Source organism: Myxocyprinus asiaticus, chromosome 31, assembly GCF_019703515.2.
Source record: "Myxocyprinus asiaticus isolate MX2 ecotype Aquarium Trade chromosome 31, UBuf_Myxa_2, whole genome shotgun sequence".
Taxonomy (NCBI): domain Eukaryota; kingdom Metazoa; phylum Chordata; class Actinopteri; order Cypriniformes; family Catostomidae; genus Myxocyprinus; species Myxocyprinus asiaticus.
Genome location: NC_059374.1, coordinates 37,742,725 through 37,761,903, shown reverse-complemented (window position 1 = coordinate 37,761,903; position 19,179 = coordinate 37,742,725). Strand labels below are relative to the sequence as shown.

Genomic DNA, 19,179 nt, shown 5'->3' with positions numbered 1-19,179 from the left:
AATTTTGTGGGGAACTGTCCTTTTAAACTGGAAGCTGTGTTTTGAAGCTGGTTTCTATCTGGTCCAAGGAGGTTTTTAGCTGGTCATTAGCTGGTCAACCAGCTACTGTACCATGTTCCACAAACTAGCTTGAACATCTTAAGTTGGTAGGTGGTTTATTGCTAGTCCAAGATGGGCTACGAGCTTGGACCAGCTAGAAACCAGCTAAAATGTTCTAATATACAAACAACTACCAACTAAAACTAGTTATTTTCTGAAAATGTAATGAATAGCAATGCAGCAGTAAGTAGCAGTTTCTGATGCAACTCTGTTTGATGTCTGGTTTAGTTTAGGTGAACCCAGTGGTGAACGTTACGCACTCATTGTAGAGGTGTGCATTTGAGGCCTGGAGCTCGACAGCCTCATCCTGACACTGATATCTGCCTTCAAATGCTGGGTATGTGAAAATAGCTGCACCCTCTTCTTTTCAAATCTTTCTGTAGCTCTTTTTCAGAGGGATAGAAGTGAGGCAAGAGCCATGTTCGCTTCTGCAGAGAGATGAAGAGATACGACGCGGAGAGAAGGAGCAATTGCCACTCATCCGCCCCTCTGCTCTTTCATGTTTCCATCAGAAACCGAGACATTTGAAACGGAAGGAATGTGAGTCGGTTTTCCGACATCCGCAGTCTCCCGTCTCGGGATATGTCTGACTGATGCATTAAAAAATGTGAGCTGCTGACATTCTGCTGCCTTTGAATAAAGCTTATTAAAAAGGAAAATGTTTTCTCTACGTGATTAAGCAGTGTAGAGTTGCTGTGCCAATGCTTTCTGAGATTCCCAGCATGGAGTGATGAATTTGCCATGACTGCTCTGTGAGAGGCCCTCTTAACGGCAAAAACAAAGGTTTCAGAAATGAGAAGTCAGGGGTGGAACGGTGGCTGTTTTTTTATCAGCCTTCTGCTCTGCCAGGACACTTGGTTCTCGCTCTGATGCACCATGTTGAGGGTTATCTGGATATCTGTGAGCAGCAGATAACACACTGACACTAATTAGGTTCTTCCACGGTCTGCAGTCCAGCAATGGAGATTTTATTACCCTGGAGAACCAGGAGCTGGTCGCTCACCGCATGTGCACAATTCTGCCTCTTTTCTAACTTGAATGTGGGGTTGTATCTCTTACATTTCTTTCCCACTGGCCTTCTCAAACCTTCATAAAAGTCTTGGAGATCGGCCAGAACAATCGTGCGGTTGTTCTTCTGCATTTCCATAAAATTATCTTTTCTACATTGCCCTGCCAAACGTCACCCCAATGGCCCCCTTTCTGGAGTTATAACGGGCAGTTATATTATGCTGGCCTTGCAATGACCTGGAAGCAATCAGACAACAAGGGTCATGCTTTGACCTTTGACTTCATATTCAGTATGTTTTTAGGCCTTTGCCAGAATTGGGTTTCAAGCAAGATATCTAGCTCACAAAGGTCTGTGTTTTCAATTTTAGTGTACTACCACACCGACACATTTCAGAATACTATATTTACATTTATATTGGTCGTTAACCGATATAGGTTTTGCAATGGCTGATGCTTTTATCTATATATACAGGGTGGCCAGTGGCTGATACAATGCATAGACAATAAAATTTAATTATGGCAAATGACATGTACAAATTGCTAAAATATGAAAGAATATATACTTTTCACAATATCTTCTCGAATTTCACAGAAAATGTGTTATCCATTGACTAGGCTGTTGGTAGATTTTGGAACTGACACAAAGGGGAAGTAACACTTCTGTTAAATGTATAGTTCACCCAAAAATGAAAATGTTCTGTAAGAATTAGCCTGTAAGACTGTCTATCTTCCACTGAATACAAAAAGAGGCATATTAGGAAGAATATGCACTCTTCGATTTTCTTGCCAAACGCTCCAGCTCCCTAGCTTATCTGTGATTGTTTACTCTGTCAGCAGCAGTCATGGAGGTCATTAGCACTGGAGGAGAATGAGATGATGATGATGAAAAGTAACAATGCTAAATAGAATAAATAACGATAGTGCAGTCTGTAGGTCTCGCTGTGGCCACCGTAACCACTAAGTATAAAGTACATTCGTTTACTCGTCTCTGTTCACAGATTCTGAGATACACTGAATTTTACTCCAAACCATTCTGAATCTTCATCGCATTTCAGACTCAAGCAGAAGTCTGGGTTTATTGAATTATCACTAACAGTGGGTAAATTAGTATTGACTGGTGTGTTTTTTAGTGGCTAATGTTAGTAGCGTTCTATAGTAGGTCACTAACTGTATTGGTTCTGCCATTTAATTAGAATGTGGATTTCATAAAGAGGAGAAAATAAGTGTTTCGACTCGTGCATGGCATAGCAGGGGCTCTCAGTGGATGGTTGCTGAAAATTTGTTGAACTGTACAGATGAACTGACTCATATCCCTGCTTGTGTCCAGTGTTGGTACACTATGGAAAAATCTGACTATATCAGACTAAAACATTGAGTCCTGTTTTTCCATCTCCAGAAATCTGTCATCTCCAGCCACACAAGTCAATTAAATCACATGGGATAAGAAAGCATTATATTTACTCACCCACATGTCATTTCAAACCCATATGCTGTTTTTTTTTTTCCCATGAAACACAAAAGGAGAAATTTTGAAAAATCTTTACTCAGCTTTTTCCATACAACAAGTTTATAGTGACCACATCTGTCAAGCTCAAAAACTGACCATAAAAATAGTCCATATGACTAGTGTGCTGTATTCCAAGTCATCTAAAGCCATAAGACAGCTTTGTGTGAGGACAAAAGCTAAATTGAAGTTGTTTTTCATGTTCATACTTCTAATATACCATATGGTACATGGCATAAGGGATGATTTTCGTTGAATAACGACTTAAATTTCCCTCTTTATCTCACTCAAAACTATTGTATGGCTTCAGAACACTTTGAAAATAGTGATTTGGACTGCTCTTAATGTGTCCATTTTGAAGCAAGCTTAAGACCAAAGAAATAGCAAGTACTAATGTAGCAAGTCTACTATATACAGTAAAAACCGTAATCCTTTTACCATGAGAGGAACGCTTGCAAACCTCTGGAAAGTAGCGTGCTGCATTTGCATGACAATATAGCTGGACGTACCTGCAGGCAAATGCATTGCGGAACCATAGGGCTGCTGTTTCTCATCTAAACTGAATTCCACCGTTCTGTCAGATCTGACTGATGGGACGAGATCCACTGCTTTATACAAAGATCAGGCCTCGTTGTGAAAGTGTTAGATGTTTCGTTGCCACTGCATTGCAGCAGCCAACCAGTTACAGCGCAGACAAACACAATTACCTCCTGTAGCCTATGATGCAATTAACAGCAAGAGTGTTGTCTTTCTGAGTGTGGCTTTTTGTCGTCATGCACTGTTTTGCTCTGTATTGTTAAGCAATTCAGGTCTACATTAATTTGTAAAGAGAGCGTGCGAATTCTCTCTAGGAAATGAGAGAAATAGCTAAACACAGAATGAAACATTTTTTATGGATGCAGCAGATGTGGTTTGATGTGCAGGTGTGTGTGATGCTCAGATATCTGCAGGTCTACACAACCTAGGCTGTGTTCTCACATATGACATTCATTCTTGCAACTAGACTTTGTTCTTTTGTTGGAAATAAAACCAGTACTCCTCATTTATTTTGGTTGAGTATGTATAGAATGAGATGGGTCACCTGTATACTTATTATTGGGAGAAAATGTAACACTGAACAGTGTAGCCTGCCTTATAGTTAAAGGAGCCAATAACCTTTTTGACATTGTATGTCAGTTTTCATCGAGATGCTCATTAGCTGGGCCAGTCTGAAAAATGTATTGCTGATTTTAAAATATGTTATTTGCTTGTAATCTTGACCAACCATTTTAGAGATACAGTTGAAGTCAAAAGTTTACACACACTTAGGTTGAAGTCATTAAACCAAATTTTTTAACCACTCCACAGATTTCATATTAGCACACTATAGTTTTGGCAAGTCATTTAGGACACCTACTTTGTGCATGACACAAGTAATTTTTCCACCAATTGTTTACATACAGATTGTTTCATTTTTAATAGACTATATTACGATTCCAGTTATATATTGGAGCAACATCTCAAGACATCAGCCAGGAAGTTAAAGCTTGGTCGCAAATGGGTCTTCCAAATGTGCAATGACCCCAAGCATACTTCCAATATTTTGGCAAAATTGCTTAAGGACAACAAAGTCAAGGTATTGGAGTGGCTATCACAAAGCCCTGACCTCAATCCGATAGACAGTTTGTGGGCAGAACTGAAAATGTGTGTGCGAGCAAGGAGGCCTACAAACCTGACTCAGTTACACCAGTTCTGTCTGGAGGAATGGGCAACTTATTCCAGCAATATTCCAGCAACTTATTGTGAGAAGCTTGAGGAAGGCTACCCAAAAAGTTTGACCAAAGTTAAACAATTTAAAGGCAATGCTACCAAATACTAACAAATTGTACGTAAACTTCTGACCCACTGGGAATGTGCTGAAAAAAATAAAAGCTGAAATAAATAATTCTCTCTACTATTATTCTGATATTTCACATTCTTAAAATAAAGTAGTGATCCTAACTGACCTAAGACAGGGAATGTTTTCTAGGATATATATATATATATATATATATATATATATATATATATATATATATATATATTCACTGCTGTTCAAAAGTTTGAGGTCACTTGACTGAAATGTTTCTCATGATCTTAAAAACCTTTTGATCTGAAGGCGTATTCTTAAACGTTTAAAATGAGTTTTGTAGACAAAAATATAATTTTGCCAACATATTAACTGATTTCATTACAAAACTAAAATTGTATTTAAAAAAAAAAAAAAAAAAAAAAAAACATTTTTTGAAATGGATGACTTTGACCAAATAATAAAGAAAAGCAGCCAATAATTGCCAGGCGTAGATGGGAACTCCTTCAGTACTGTTTAAAAGCATCCCAGGGTGATACCTCAAGAAGTTGGTTGAGAAAATGGCAAGAGTACATTTCTGCAAATTCTAGGCAAAGAGTGACTACTTTGAAGATGCTAAAATATAACATAGTTTTTATTTATTTTGGATTTGTATAGTCATAAAATAATTACCAGTTCCATTTCTGTTATTAGATAGTTTAGATGACTTTTCTATTATTCTAAAATGTGAAAAAATGAAAAATAAAAATAAAAAATAATAAAGAATAAGTAAGTGACCCTAAACTTTTGACCGGTAGTGTGTATATATATATATATATATATATATATATATATATATATATATATATATATATATATATATATACACTGATCAGCCACAACATTAAAGCCACCTGCCTAATATTGTGTAGGTCACTCTCGTGCCACCAAAACAGCGCCAACCAGTATCTCAGAATAGCATACGAGATGCTATTCTTCTCACCACAGTTGTACAGAGCGGTTATCTGAGTTACCTTAGGCATTTCCATCCGCAGTGCTGATGCTCACTGGATGTTTTTTTGTTTTTGGCACCATTCGGAGTAAATTCTAGAGACTGTTGTGCATGAAAATCAGCAGTTACTGAAATACTCAAACCAGCTCATCTGGCACCAACAATAATGACACGGTCCAAATCACTGAGATCACGTTTTTCCCCATTCTTATGGTTGATGTGAAAGTTAACTGAAGCTCCTGACCCATATCTGCATGATTTTATGCACTGCAGCCACATGATTGGCTGATTAGATAATCGCATGGATGATTGTTGGTGCCACATGGGCTGGTTTGAGTATTTCTGTTATCTAAAATAACTGCTGATCTCCTGGGATTTTCACACACAACAGTCTCTAGAATATACTCAGAATGGTTCCAAAATTGAAAAAAATCCAGTGAGGGGCAATTCTGTGGATGGAAACTCCTTGTTGATGAGAAAGGTCAACAGAGAATGGCCAGACTGGTTCAAACTGATAACCGCTCTGTACAACTGTGGTGAGAAGAATAGCATCTCAGAACAGCATGTTGGCGCTATTTTGGCGGCACGAGGGGGACCTACACAATATTAGGCAGGTGGTTTTAATGTTGTGGCTGATTGGTGTGTATATATATATATAAGCAATATCACACGAGCAAGATTGTGTTATGGCCCTACATCAGCATGATTCGACTGCAGGCCGAGTGCCACACTCAATCACAGCAGTGCTGATTTAGGGCCATATAGCGTGTGAGTGTGATATTGCTTATATACAACAGTTCAATGAACAAGTAATTTTGTAAATTTAGGAAAAACTGAGTACAGTCATAAAATATGCATTTTTGTATGGAACTACTTTCTTATGCCACGGATCAGAATCTGCCGTTTCTGGTTCAAAACAAATGATGCATCCAAGCCTCTCAAAAACATCACTTTAGAACTACCAGTATCATGGTTTGGGCTGTTTCTAACATGTTATTGAAGAAACAAGGGTGTGTGTGTGTGTGTGTGTGTGTGTGTGTGTGTGTGTGTGTGTGTGAGAGAGAGAGTGAGAGAGAGAGAGCGTTAAGGAGCGTGTGCGATCACCTGTTGATGATGCTGTAGTCTGTTAGTCAGCTTTCTGAAGGTGAAATTAATCCAATTTTCTCGGTGGAAAAATAGCCATTCAAGTGGGTGTTTTACTCCCTATTTCACGGTAGCTGGTGCGCAAGAGTCATTCAATATAGAATCCGCAATCTCTTCCACCATTTTGAACAGTATTTCCTCTCCAATGTGGAAACACCAGTAAGAGGTAAGCACCTTGAGTTTGTGTAATTAATCTGTCTGTTGTGTCTCTCAGCTGTGATGAGCTTTAATGCTGAAGTTGTTAGTTTAAAGCCATTTAAAGCTATTTCCTAGCTTTAGTAGTTTAGTAGTAATACGAGCAATCACAGAGTGCTGTTGAATGTAAACACTGACTACTGACGCTGACACACTTCACATCACCAACTGGCTCAAATTACACACAAAAATGGTCTTTTGCCTCCATCTGCTGGCTAAAATATGTAATGTCACAAAATTAAATGTAAAGAGACAGATAGCTCTTAACCCATCTGCACAGCTCTTACACTTTAGTTTAGAACGGCACAAACACAAGCGGAGTGATACACACAGTGAAGCATCTGAGTTCTGATGGTGAGACCATCAGTTCTCATGGAACTTCTCTTGTCCAATCAGATTCGAGGAATGGAACTAACTGTTCAGATATTGTGTTATAGTAGGCCTATTCTGTTTTTCACTATATACTGTAAATAAAACATCAAGAGAAAAAACATTCCAGCAGGAAATTCTAAAAAAAAAAAAAAAGAAAAAAGATAACTTAGAAACCTAACTAAGAAAGTGAATCAGATTAATACTAAAAGTTGTATTGAACAATAACAGTGAAGTTTGTTATAGATGCAGTTATTTAAACTTATGACTTTTCAAATAGAAGATTTTCTTCTCCAAATTAATAAAATTAACTTTTCTTTTTCTCCGAACTCACACTTCACACACTTAATTCGTCAATGATTTTATTTCTTTAATCTTACCATTTCACCAAAATTACATATATGTTTTTTTTGTTTGTTTTTTGTACCGCAACCTCTAAAAGCATCTAAAAACACAGTCCTCCTGCACGAGACACTGTAAAAACATAGAGACCTGGTGCATCTTCCATCTAGCGCAAGTTTACACAGGAAAACGATTGCAGTACAGCATTCAAACACAAAATGTGTTCGGTGTGAAGAGCCCCTAAGATAACTTACAACCTCACGTGGGCCACTGAAAATTTCAAACTGGCCAGATTTGGCCTATGGTCCACCAGTTCAATAGGCCTGCTCAACAATGTCACATAAAACCAAGTTAAGTATAATTGGTGGTTTAATATATTGGTCAGATTGGCCCTAGATATCTGAATGGATGTTTTTGGCCAGATTAAGCTACGTTATGCACCATATTTAATAACGATAGCCAGAACTTTGGTTTGTGGGACTAACAGTCTTTGTCTGTTGCTGGTCAGTAAGAATAATTGCCTGTACTCTGTACTGATGAGTACCGGTCCACTTTGAGCACTGGTTGGAAATGACACAAAACAAGTAATGCTGCTCTATCATTGATGTTGGAACAGTGTTCTTCTGTTTTTCATTTCAAATCAGTGTGTGTGTGTGTGTGTGTTTGATGAGCTGTGCCTAATGTTTCAGAAATGCTGAATTTGCAAACTTACCAATTTATTTCAAGTGTTTAGTTGTACAGGGTACACTTACACACTCTCTGTTTTCCTTTTTCTCTTTTAGTTTGGTTCATTTAATTTGAAGCTCCATTAATTTTATCCTGTGTTATAACACACACACACACACCAAATGACTGCAGAAAGATGTGCACAATTTTCATGTATCACATTTCCCCATCGAACTCACTTTTTCATCCACACACACACATTTCTTTCCATCTATTCATGGCACAGACTGCTGTAAAGGTCATCAGCATGTCCAGTGTAATTTTCACTCTTCCTCTCCTGTTAAGATCCATGAAACCATCAATAAATCATTTTTAAGAGCTGAGAGCTGACTTAGATTTAACAACTGACCCCTGTTATCTCTCTCTCTCTCTCTCTCTCTCATTCACAAACACCAGTGTAACTGGTCAGTACAAAGGATATTTTGTTTTAATACTTATATATATGTAACAGTCTGCAAATAAAATATTAAATAAAAAGATAGATAGATAGATAGATAGATAGATAGATAGATAGATAGATAGATAGATAGATAGATATTTGTGTAGTGTTGCAAAGGAAAATATAAAAGCACACAAAAATACAAAGCAAATGTCTAATGTCAATGCGAGTTTATCAGAAACACACACTCACACACATTTCCGCTCACTTAGAAGCATAGCGCAGGTTCTTTACTGCTGCGTCTCCAGCAGAGAGTTTAATTAAAGGAGGGAGATTGTTGATATCAGACACCTTTTCACAAACCACCTTCCAGTTCAATTAACCGCAGCGAAGCATTAGAGATAGAAGACGGCAATCAGCACAAATGGCAGATATTCCCCATTCCACCATTATGTCTTTGTGTGTGCACATGTGTTGCAAGTAAGTGAAAGTGTTCTTTATCGAACACCAGCACTAGGCCTCCTCGCAAAGCTCCACCATGGGGCTCATGTTACATTTTTAAGGTCATGTCTGCAATGTAATTGGTCCAGAACCCAGAAAAACACACATTAATGGTTCATAAAGCATTTCAGCACTAAATTTGACTATGGGAATATAACAGAGTAATGAAATATCCTCTTTAGATGTTTCATTGTATGTTGACATTTTATTTTTCAGTCTCATTTGATGGAAAATCTTAATGGATATATATATATATATATATATATATATATATATATATATATTGTACGTAAATCAGAATTGTATAAGTGTGTCTCCTGCTGGTAGTGCATTAAAATGTTGTGTGTGTGTGTGTGTGTGTGTGTGTGTGTGTGTGTGTGTGTGTGTGTGTGTGTGTGTGTGTGTGTGTGTGTGTGTGTGTGTTCATGTGTTTTCACACTGCAGCTGGCTAATGTCACACCCAGCAGATCTTGCGTCACCATGCATTGCTTCTGCTTGAATGAATCCCACCAAAATACATTGCATGAAAGCAAAGTGTCCGTGTTTGTTTCAGAAGCACAACATAGATCTTACACTGGCTAACAGTTTTTTAGCTATCTGATTAATTTTCTTTTTATTTATCTTACACCATGGTCTAACCAGACGAGACACAGCAAAGGGCCAAGCAATAAAAGCTATCTCTTCCGTATAAATCTAAAGTGATCCGTCACAAGACATTCTGTCGAAGGGTTGCCGATTGTCCGGAATTAGACCGGATGTCATATATTTTGCCCAAACTCAAGAAGTTCCGTACGGGACACCTATTGTCCTGTATTCCAGTGGCCAAATGCTCAAAGTGGGACCCCTGTCCCATATTGAAGTATTTAAAATGCTCAAGCGTCTCATATTCGCAAAGCAAAAAGTTGACAACTCTGTTTTGTTGGTCACTTGGTTTATATTCTGTGGCATTAGGCTGCCCTTCCCTCCCCTCATGAAATCGCATTGGTTCAAAATCCTGTTCCACAAAACTTTATATTAAACAGCAATTATAAAACGGATAGTTCTGACTCTAAATTCTGAGGGCAAGGGCTGGTAAAATCACTCTGGACTCCACTCACCCAGCCCACTACCTTTTTGAACTGTTGCCATCTGGCCGATGCTACAGAGCACTAAGCACCAGAACCGTCAGGCACAAGAACAGTTTTTTCCCTCAGGCTATACATATCATGAACAGTTAAAACTATACTATTATTACGTGCAATGCACAGCCTAGTCAGTTATATTATTTAACATATCCTAACTCTTCTGCATTACATTCCCTTGCACTGTATATAACAGATTTGTATTTGTACATACTTTATATATATATATATATATATATATATATATATATATATATATATATATATATATATATATATATATATATTTGTCTTATTGTGTATTTCTATATATACACTTATATTTATATTAGCTTTTATTTTTTTTTTTTTTTTTTTATCTCTGTCTTGTTGTTGTGTTGTTTGTGCATTAGAATCTTCTGCCACCAAGAAAAATTCCTTGTATGTGGAAGCATACTTGGCAATAAAGCTCTTTCTGATTCTGAGTGGATGAGTTGTGTTTGAAGCCATTGTAAAATGCTAAATATCATTAAATGATAAATGCACACCTGTGACTGCACATTCTGTATTAATTATCCAAGTTGCTGCACATTAAAATTACACATTTAAATATTTATTTAATATTAATGTATTTTGTAATAGTGCTGTTGCCAGCTATTTATAAAAGCAATAAGCCACTTGCATTACAGTGATTTTACCATGGTTAAGGGGTGTTAGTAGGCACAACGCTAAGGAAAGTCCCTTTACTTGTCGTTAGTAACTTATCGTATCATGTCTAGTTAGGACACAGTGTTATGCTTCTCTTTGTCTTTCTGACTTTCATATCATCTAGTGCCTCCAACTACATGCTGTGCTTTTAGGTATGGTGAGAACATTTAAAAGAAAAAAAAAGATTTCAAGCCATTTCCTGTCTAAACCCCACTCATCTGAAGTGACACACTCTCCGCTAAGACCATGCAGGCAGAGGAAAAATCCGAAAGGCAGCTGTGCTAAAATTACCTCTGACCCACAAAAATATATAAATTTATAAACTGATCACAGCTTTGAATCTACGAAAGAGTTCCCTCAAAGGGCCATCGTGACGTTCCACATCTTGACAAACTAATTAAAGAGCAGGAGAAAGAATCAAGCAGAGAGGTGGAAACTAAAAAAGGAGATCTCAGGAAAGCCATCAGCAGGTTTTCCTCTGCCACATAAAAATAGACCAAAAGAAAAGAACACCACCATCTTTAATCAGCCCTTGGAGATCTTTGATATCTCTGAAATTAGGAGCAACCTTCAGGTTGTTGCTCTCTTTCCTTTGGAAGTCTTGTGTAAACACAAACCGTATAGAATGATAAGATGTGCACTACAGAGGACAGAGGTTTGGCTTTTGATCAAGCTTTTGATGGAGCAGGTTTCTCACCGCGCCGCCGAGTCTTCAAAACTCAGGAGTCGTTCATTACGGTGGATCAGGCTCACCGTTCGGTTGCTGGAACGTTCTCCAGAACATGTGTGCAGTTTTTGAAGTGGCTGACGATCAGTGATGTGTGTGGATCCTGCAAACACCAGCAGAATTTCCAGATCCAGGCTGATTTATGCCTGTTTAGCTGAAGGACAAGCATAGAGGTTCACCAACAAAACTTAGCTGGTGAACTATTTAATTTAGTCTAATGTAGGCCAATTTAGCATGGTTGAACAAGGTAGTCTTGCCAGTTAAGCTAGTTTAAAAGGTTGAAACATGAAACACCCTTCACAAACCATTTTACTTCCATAATCTGACATATTTCAGAGTATTCAAAACAGAATATTCAAAGTGACGGAGCTGGTTGTACAAGTTAGTCTTGTTAGTAAAGCTTGTTAAAACACAACTTACATATGCTGGTCTTTTAGCAGGGTTGTATAGGCCTAGAATGCTTCCTTTTGGGCTTAAGATTTGAAAAGCAGGAGAAGCAGATATACAGTATAATAGACATTAGCAACTATTGAGGGTGGAAAGGCTAGTAATGTTTTACAGGTAGCACGTTTTGTAGCATGCAGCACTGTTGTGGGTTCTTCATGTTCTAATGAACCGAATTGTGATGCTCGTCAGTAAATGTAGGCTAACTCTGAGGAAATATATTTCAAGATCTTGGGTTTTACACACACATTTCATGGTATTAGTGCCCACAAAGACTCCACAGCTAGTCAGAATATCATTCAAAGCAACTCTTTCACACAAGAAGACAGACACAGTTGGCATCTCTGACTGACCCAGAAGTGCCTCCCTAAATGATTTTGGGAGGAAATGCGTCTTTTGTGATGAAGGGGTGTTTAATTACTAAGTCACTGAAAATTAGCCGCACAGTGCCTGTTTTTATTATGCAAATGAGGGTGGTTTATAGTAACAATTAAGTGATTAGAAAGTCGCCATTCTCTCTTTTTCTGTCATTTTCTCCTCATCCCTCTCTTCTTTTATCCGTCTTCCTCGTTTTTGTCTTTGCTTTTCAGCAACATCACAGTAATGAAGCTATTACTCCAACGAGCGAATTTTAATGAGTTTTTAGCTAACATTTTAATGAGCTATACATTGCCATAAAGCACAGGATTAGGCTAAATTGAATTTGCAAAGTGCACATAGAGGACATGGGAGCGAGCAGAGAGGTTCATTATGAGACAATTATATTGTTTAGAGATGAGCTTGTGTTCCAAAGCCAAGGGTCCTGTTGGAGGCGTTAGCATGGTGTGGAAGTCATTAGCGGGTCGGCTAGCTGCGATCTTGTCAGGCCAACGACTGAGTTTGGCCTTTGAGGGTGAAATTTTTAGTGTTTGGTCATCAGGAGTGTGCACACAGATGTTGTTGTTTTCATGATGGGAACCTTCCTTTCACTGTTACATTCTCAAATGTATCATAGCTAAGCTAATAAGCTAATTATAATGACTACATCCTAACCCTTAACTTTTAACATTTTTGCATGCAAGTAGGACATTATTTAGTCATTTTTTGAAGCTGATTTACTCAAGGTCAACACAGTTGTATGTTTTTCATGTTTTACTATCCTTAAAAAGTTTTATTTCCTGTGTTGACATATTTCCTATTGAAATAGGAAGTTAAGGCAGGTCTTATCGAATGGGTTGTCCCCTTTTTAAGTACCCAATAGACTTTAGTTTACATCACAGCTGTGAACCATGATTTGCTGTTTGATATTTTTATTCAGAGCCAGGTGGTATAAGGGGAAGGGGCATTCTCATTCTAGATAGCTTTTCATTGAACAAAAATGTGGATACACCTCTAAGTGCAAGATGAGTTATCAATATTTTTGGTAATTGTTTTAAAGAAATTTTAGATGTGTGTCTGCTTAAAAGGATAGTTCACCCAAAAATGAAAATTCTCTCATCATTTACTCACCCTCATGCCATCCCAGATGTGCATGACTTTCTTTCTTCTGCAGAACACAAATTATATTTCAGCTCTGTAGGTCCTTACAATGCAAGTGAATGGGTGCCAAAATGTTGATGCTCCAAAAAGCACATTGTGGTTACATCTATATCTTCAGAAGTGATATGGTGTGGGTGTTGGTGAGAAACAGATCAATATTTAAGTCAATTATTGCTAGAAATTCTTCTCCCTGCCCAGTAGGGGGCAAATGCATAAAGAATGTGAATCACCAAAAACACAAGAAGAAGAATGTGAAAGTGAAGTTAAAGTGGAGATTGACTGAGCAGGGAGGAGAATTTATTTTAAAAAAAAATTACTAATAATGCTAATAATGTGTTTCTCACCCACACCTATCATATCGCTTCAGAAGATATAGATTTACCACTGGAGTCTTACGAATTACTTTTATGCTGACATATGTGATTTTTGGAGCTTCAAAATATTGGCTTCAAAAAAAGCTAACCGACATGGACTAAAAGCCACAAAATTTCAATTTTAATCCCTTTAAGAGAAGAAAACTTAACACACACACTCACACTTTGTGTCACTACTTGGAGACGGACTACAGAAAAACATGTTTTTACATGACCAGAGAGTCAGAAGCTCTGGGTCTGAGATTCTATGTGTACAGTATATTACGAGTGGGAAGTGTGTGTGTGTGTGTGTGTGTGTGTGTATGTGTGTGTGTGTGTCTGTCTGTGTGTGTGTGGTTGTGTGTGTGTGCCTTCAGGGATAGAGGCAGCAATGGTTGCGCAGCTGCCAGTGCTTGCATTCAGACCATAGGGAGCAGGAGGATGGAGATGATGATAATGAAGGCAAGAAATGTATCTTTATATGTGCGTGTGTGTGACTTGAGGGCTTTATTTGCAGTGTGAGATTGTGTAGATGGGGTTGACAGGGGTCGCTGGGGCTCTAACTCATAAGAGAACTGATATACCCTACAAACAAATGGATCGCCTTTCTTACCCACTATGGAGTGTGTGGCACATTTTCACATTATTCTTGCCTGATACACACGGCAGTGCTGGGGGGGGGGTGGGGGGGTTGGGGTTATTTATCTCAAAGTGACATACTTACACTCTTTCATGTGAGAGCCACATCACAAACGGCATCAAATGGCAAACGCTTTCAAGAGACGCTCAAACTAAATGCTATCACTGCTTACAGCATGCTGGGAAAACACTCATCTATTTGCAATCTCTCTCATTTTTCTGTAACCCCCATCTCACACACAAGCTCGGTAAGTTGTTGTAATGTGCAGTTGGAGAGTGATATTGCTCTAGGCCAGTGCTGTGCTGTAATACCACAGTTGACCTTTGCTGCCTCTGGTACAGACACAAGCTCCAGCACCATAGTGCATGATGGGTGAAAATAAACAGATTCATATGCACAAATTAGCATATAAAGCACTCAGACATTTCTTCTGCAGGTCTGTTTGTGGAAACTTGAATAGTTATCTTTATAACGGTTTGTTCCTGTGCAATTTATATGGAACTTTTTGATGAAATTGTAAGTCTACACTGTAAAACCTATGTAGTTGACTTAAAAATATTTTATTATATATATATATATATATATATATATATATATATATATATATATACACACTTCCGGTCAAAAGTTTTGAAACACTTGACTGAAATGTTTCTCATGATCTTAAAAATCTTTTGATCTGAAGGCGTATGCTTAAATGTTTGAAATTAGTTTTGTAGACAAAAATATAATTGTGCTACCATATTAATTTATTTCATTATAAAACTAAAATGTAATTAAAAAAAAAAAAAAAAAAAAAAAAAAAACGTTTTTGAAATTGATGACTTGGACCAAATAATAAAGAAAAGCAGTCAATAAGTGCCCAACATAGATGGGAACTCCTTCAATACTGTTTAAAAAGCATCCCAGGGTGATACCTCAAGAAGTTGGTTGAGAAAATGTCAAGAGTACATGTCCGCAAATACTAGGCAAAGGGTGACTACTTTGGAGATGCTAAAATATAACACAATTTTGATTTATTTTGGATTTTGTTTAGTCACAACATAATTCTCATAGTTCCATTTATGTTATTCCATAGTTTTGATGACTTTACTATTATTCTAAAATGTGAAGAAAGAAAAATATAATAAAGAATGAGTGTTTCAAAACCTTTGACTGGTAGTGTGTGTGTATGTATATATATATATATATATATATATATATATATATATATATATATATATATATATATATATATATATATAATTATGCCGTATTGTTATGTATTATTATAATTTATAATATTATATTATTATTAATTTATATTTTCAAAAAACTATAGTAAATAAACAATGTTTTTAAAGAATTATATAATTATATTGTATTGTAATTAATTGTAATTAATGTTCATAAGATTTATATATATATATATATATATATATATATATATATATATATATATATATATATATATATATATATATATATATATATATATATATATATATATATATATATATTTTTTATAATTTACAACCTTACAACATTTGAATAGTTGTAAATCAAAATATTTATAATATTGTAAATTATATATATATATATCAAGCAAAGAGGCACTGAGTTTGAAGGTAGGCCTTAAAATACATCCACAGGTACACCTCCAATCAGAAGCTGATTGGCTAATTGTCTAAAGGCTTGACATAGTTTTCTGGAATTTTCCAAACTTCTTAAAGGCACAGTTAACTTAGTGTATGTAAACTTCTGACCCACTGGAATTGTGATATAGTCAGTTAAAAGTGAAACAATCTGTCTGTGGACAATTGTTGGATACATTACTCATGTCATGCACAAAGCAGATGTCCTAAACGACTTGCCAAAACTATAGTTTTCTAATATTAAATCTGTCGAGTGGTTAAAGAATGAGTTTTAATGACTTACAACCTAAGTGTATGTAAACTTCTGACTTCAACTGTGTGTGTATATATATATATATATATATATATATATATATATATATATATACTATAATGCCAACAATTAATGCTTTTTAATTAATTAATGTAATTATACAATACCACTAGGACATATTATTACTTCTCATAACTCTTATAAGATATACTGTATAATTGTAGTAGTTGAATGCGGACCACATATACCATCTTGTTGCTAGGTTTCGCTGCTTTTCAGATGACTAAAGTACCAAACACAATGCAACAAAAGATAATCGAGAAATAACCCGGAACTCCGATATCGGGACTGTGTAATTGCCTTTGGCGTTCACTGTATCTGACTACACCGAGCACATCTGAGGAACAAAGTAGCATCTCTCCTTTTTTATAATTCTGCTGGCTTCCCTTCATTATAAAATCTACTCACTGCAAACCATCGACTTGACTCCAATTCTGAAATCTCACCAAAAAGCTGCAAAGTTTCCAATTTAGCCCACAACGCCTGTTCCCCATCTCCACCTCTAATCCTCCTGGAGGAAGTGCAGGAGAGATGGAGCGGGTGGCGGAGGAATATTCTGTAGATAAGCTGCTCCTTTAGCCTGCAGCCTTACAGGCACATTTTGCTCTTACTAGCATGCGGGGGAGGAAGAGGAGAAATAAATAAATATTAATGATACGAGATTGCAGAGGCTCATCTCTCCCAGAAAGAGACAGAATGAGAGACATAAGTAAGTTTAAAGTTGAGGCTTTTGGAGGGATAACATTTTAATTATGCATATTGAATGTCTTTACATGCCCTGAGGCCAGAGAAAGTCATGAGGTTTAGAAATTTGACACACACACCTCTTAGACTTATTTTCCAGTGTTATTATTTCACTGTTTTACTTTGTTGTACTTAAAAATGCTGTATTATCTTACAAAAATGTGAAAGTATAGTTCCTCTAAAATTTTCATTCTGTCGTTAAATACTCACCCTTGTGTCGTTCCAAACCCATATGACTTTCCTTCTTCCATGACACACAAAATGAAATGTTCGGCAGAATGTTAGGGACTGCAGCCTCAGTCACAGTTCACTTAAATTGCATCTTTCATCCATACAATGAAAGTAAATGGTGACTGCAGCTCTGTCAAGTTAAAAATACTTCAATTTTTGACACAAAGCACAGCAAAATCAATGTCAGCTTCAAACATTTTAACCAATCAGATTAATCTGAGGGTGTGAGAATCATGTTTACTGTACATATACAAATTTATACTGAGTGTTTATGTTAGCAATGATTTATGAGAGTTGATATAGTTTATTAGCATAATCATAGGTAATATTGTAAATATATAGATTCGGTGCAATTAATTAATATACAGTTCAACTGATGTGCAGTCGCAGGTGTGTTTACTGTATTTCGGCTATTTTAGAGCGGCTTAGAATGTCAGATTTCAGAATCAGAACAATCTGTTTTATTCTTTTTATTAAGTTACTTTAAAGTCTCAACTGTACCTACTGGGTAAATTGTTATCTATTAACACAAGATTTGTTGACGAATTCCTCCTTTTATCTCACTCAGTTCAATGCTACAGTATAATTACTGTTATTAAGTTATTTATCAATGCTGTAGTGTTAAGACGTGAAGATGTTGTGTACAAATGTGTTGATTAATCCATTGTATTTATTTATTGCTGATAATGAGGTGACCTTATATATGTTTTATGGTATTGGGTTCATCGCTACATTAGTCATGGCTGGAGGCTTAGTAGTGAAGATGAAAGGGTGAGCATGGGTGATTAGTTGGCACAGATTTACACGCCCACCCACCGACTGTGTATTTGTGTGTGTTCGTCTACCAAATGTGTATGAGTGACAGAAAGCTGGAGGGCATAAAATCTCTCTCTTTCTATCTCTCTCTGTTTGTTCTCCTTTCTCGATAAAGAACACCATTAAGTCTAATTAAGTTTTGCTTTTTAGCCACCCCATCAAATAACTCTCACACACACACACACACACACACAGTGTGATGTATGCCGTCTATCATTACCGTGACCTTAAAATACTTAACGTAACTTTCAAACAGGTGTCTTTCCACTCCCCTATTAGATGTGAGTGAACATTCGAAAGCTGTTGAAGCGTGTTAGCAGTTTAGAGGACTTAATGAAATGACATCTGTTTCAGCACAAAAGAACATTTATTTGTGCCCCAGGGATTGTAAGCATGACTAAATTTGCAAATGGTTAAAGAACTAATGAATGTACGAGTAGCTAATTTTCTCTCTCACTATTTTTCTCTCCCTTTTGCTATTTCTCTCACAGTGTTACGAGATGATTTCAGACAGAACCCTACAGACGTGGTGGTGGCTGCTGGAGAACCAGCCATTTTGGAGTGCGTCCCCCCTCGTGGACACCCGGAACCCACCATCTACTGGAAGAAAGACAAAGTTAGGATTGATGAGAAGGATGACAGGATCAAGGTAAGAACCGGATATATGTGCTTTTCCTGCCTGGTCATGTGATCGTATTGTGTTTATTAAAACACAAGACATGTCAAAAAAATGTGCCATGACAGAAATGTGTTTTTCAGTCTAGTTCTAAATGTTTCAAACTAAACTAGAAAAAGAAGGTCATATTTCCCTCTAAGACAAAGTGGGAAATTTGACTTCACAAAGCCTTGCCTGAAAGTTGAAAAAG

The 19,179-nt window shown here is 36.8% G+C and overlaps 1 protein-coding gene across 4 annotated transcripts in view; it reads left to right on the top strand.

Annotated features, from left to right (window-relative positions):
• LOC127422660 (roundabout homolog 2-like) overlaps nt 1-19,179 on the top strand; it is a 658,906-nt gene that overhangs the window by 538,596 nt on the left and 101,131 nt on the right. For all 4 annotated transcript variants that reach the window (XM_051666431.1, XM_051666430.1, XM_051666429.1 and 1 more), the window contains exon 4: nt 18,805-18,962. In XM_051666431.1, coding sequence (XP_051522391.1) covers nt 18,805-18,962 — 158 coding nt within the window. The remainder of the gene's footprint in view (nt 1-18,804; nt 18,963-19,179) is intronic.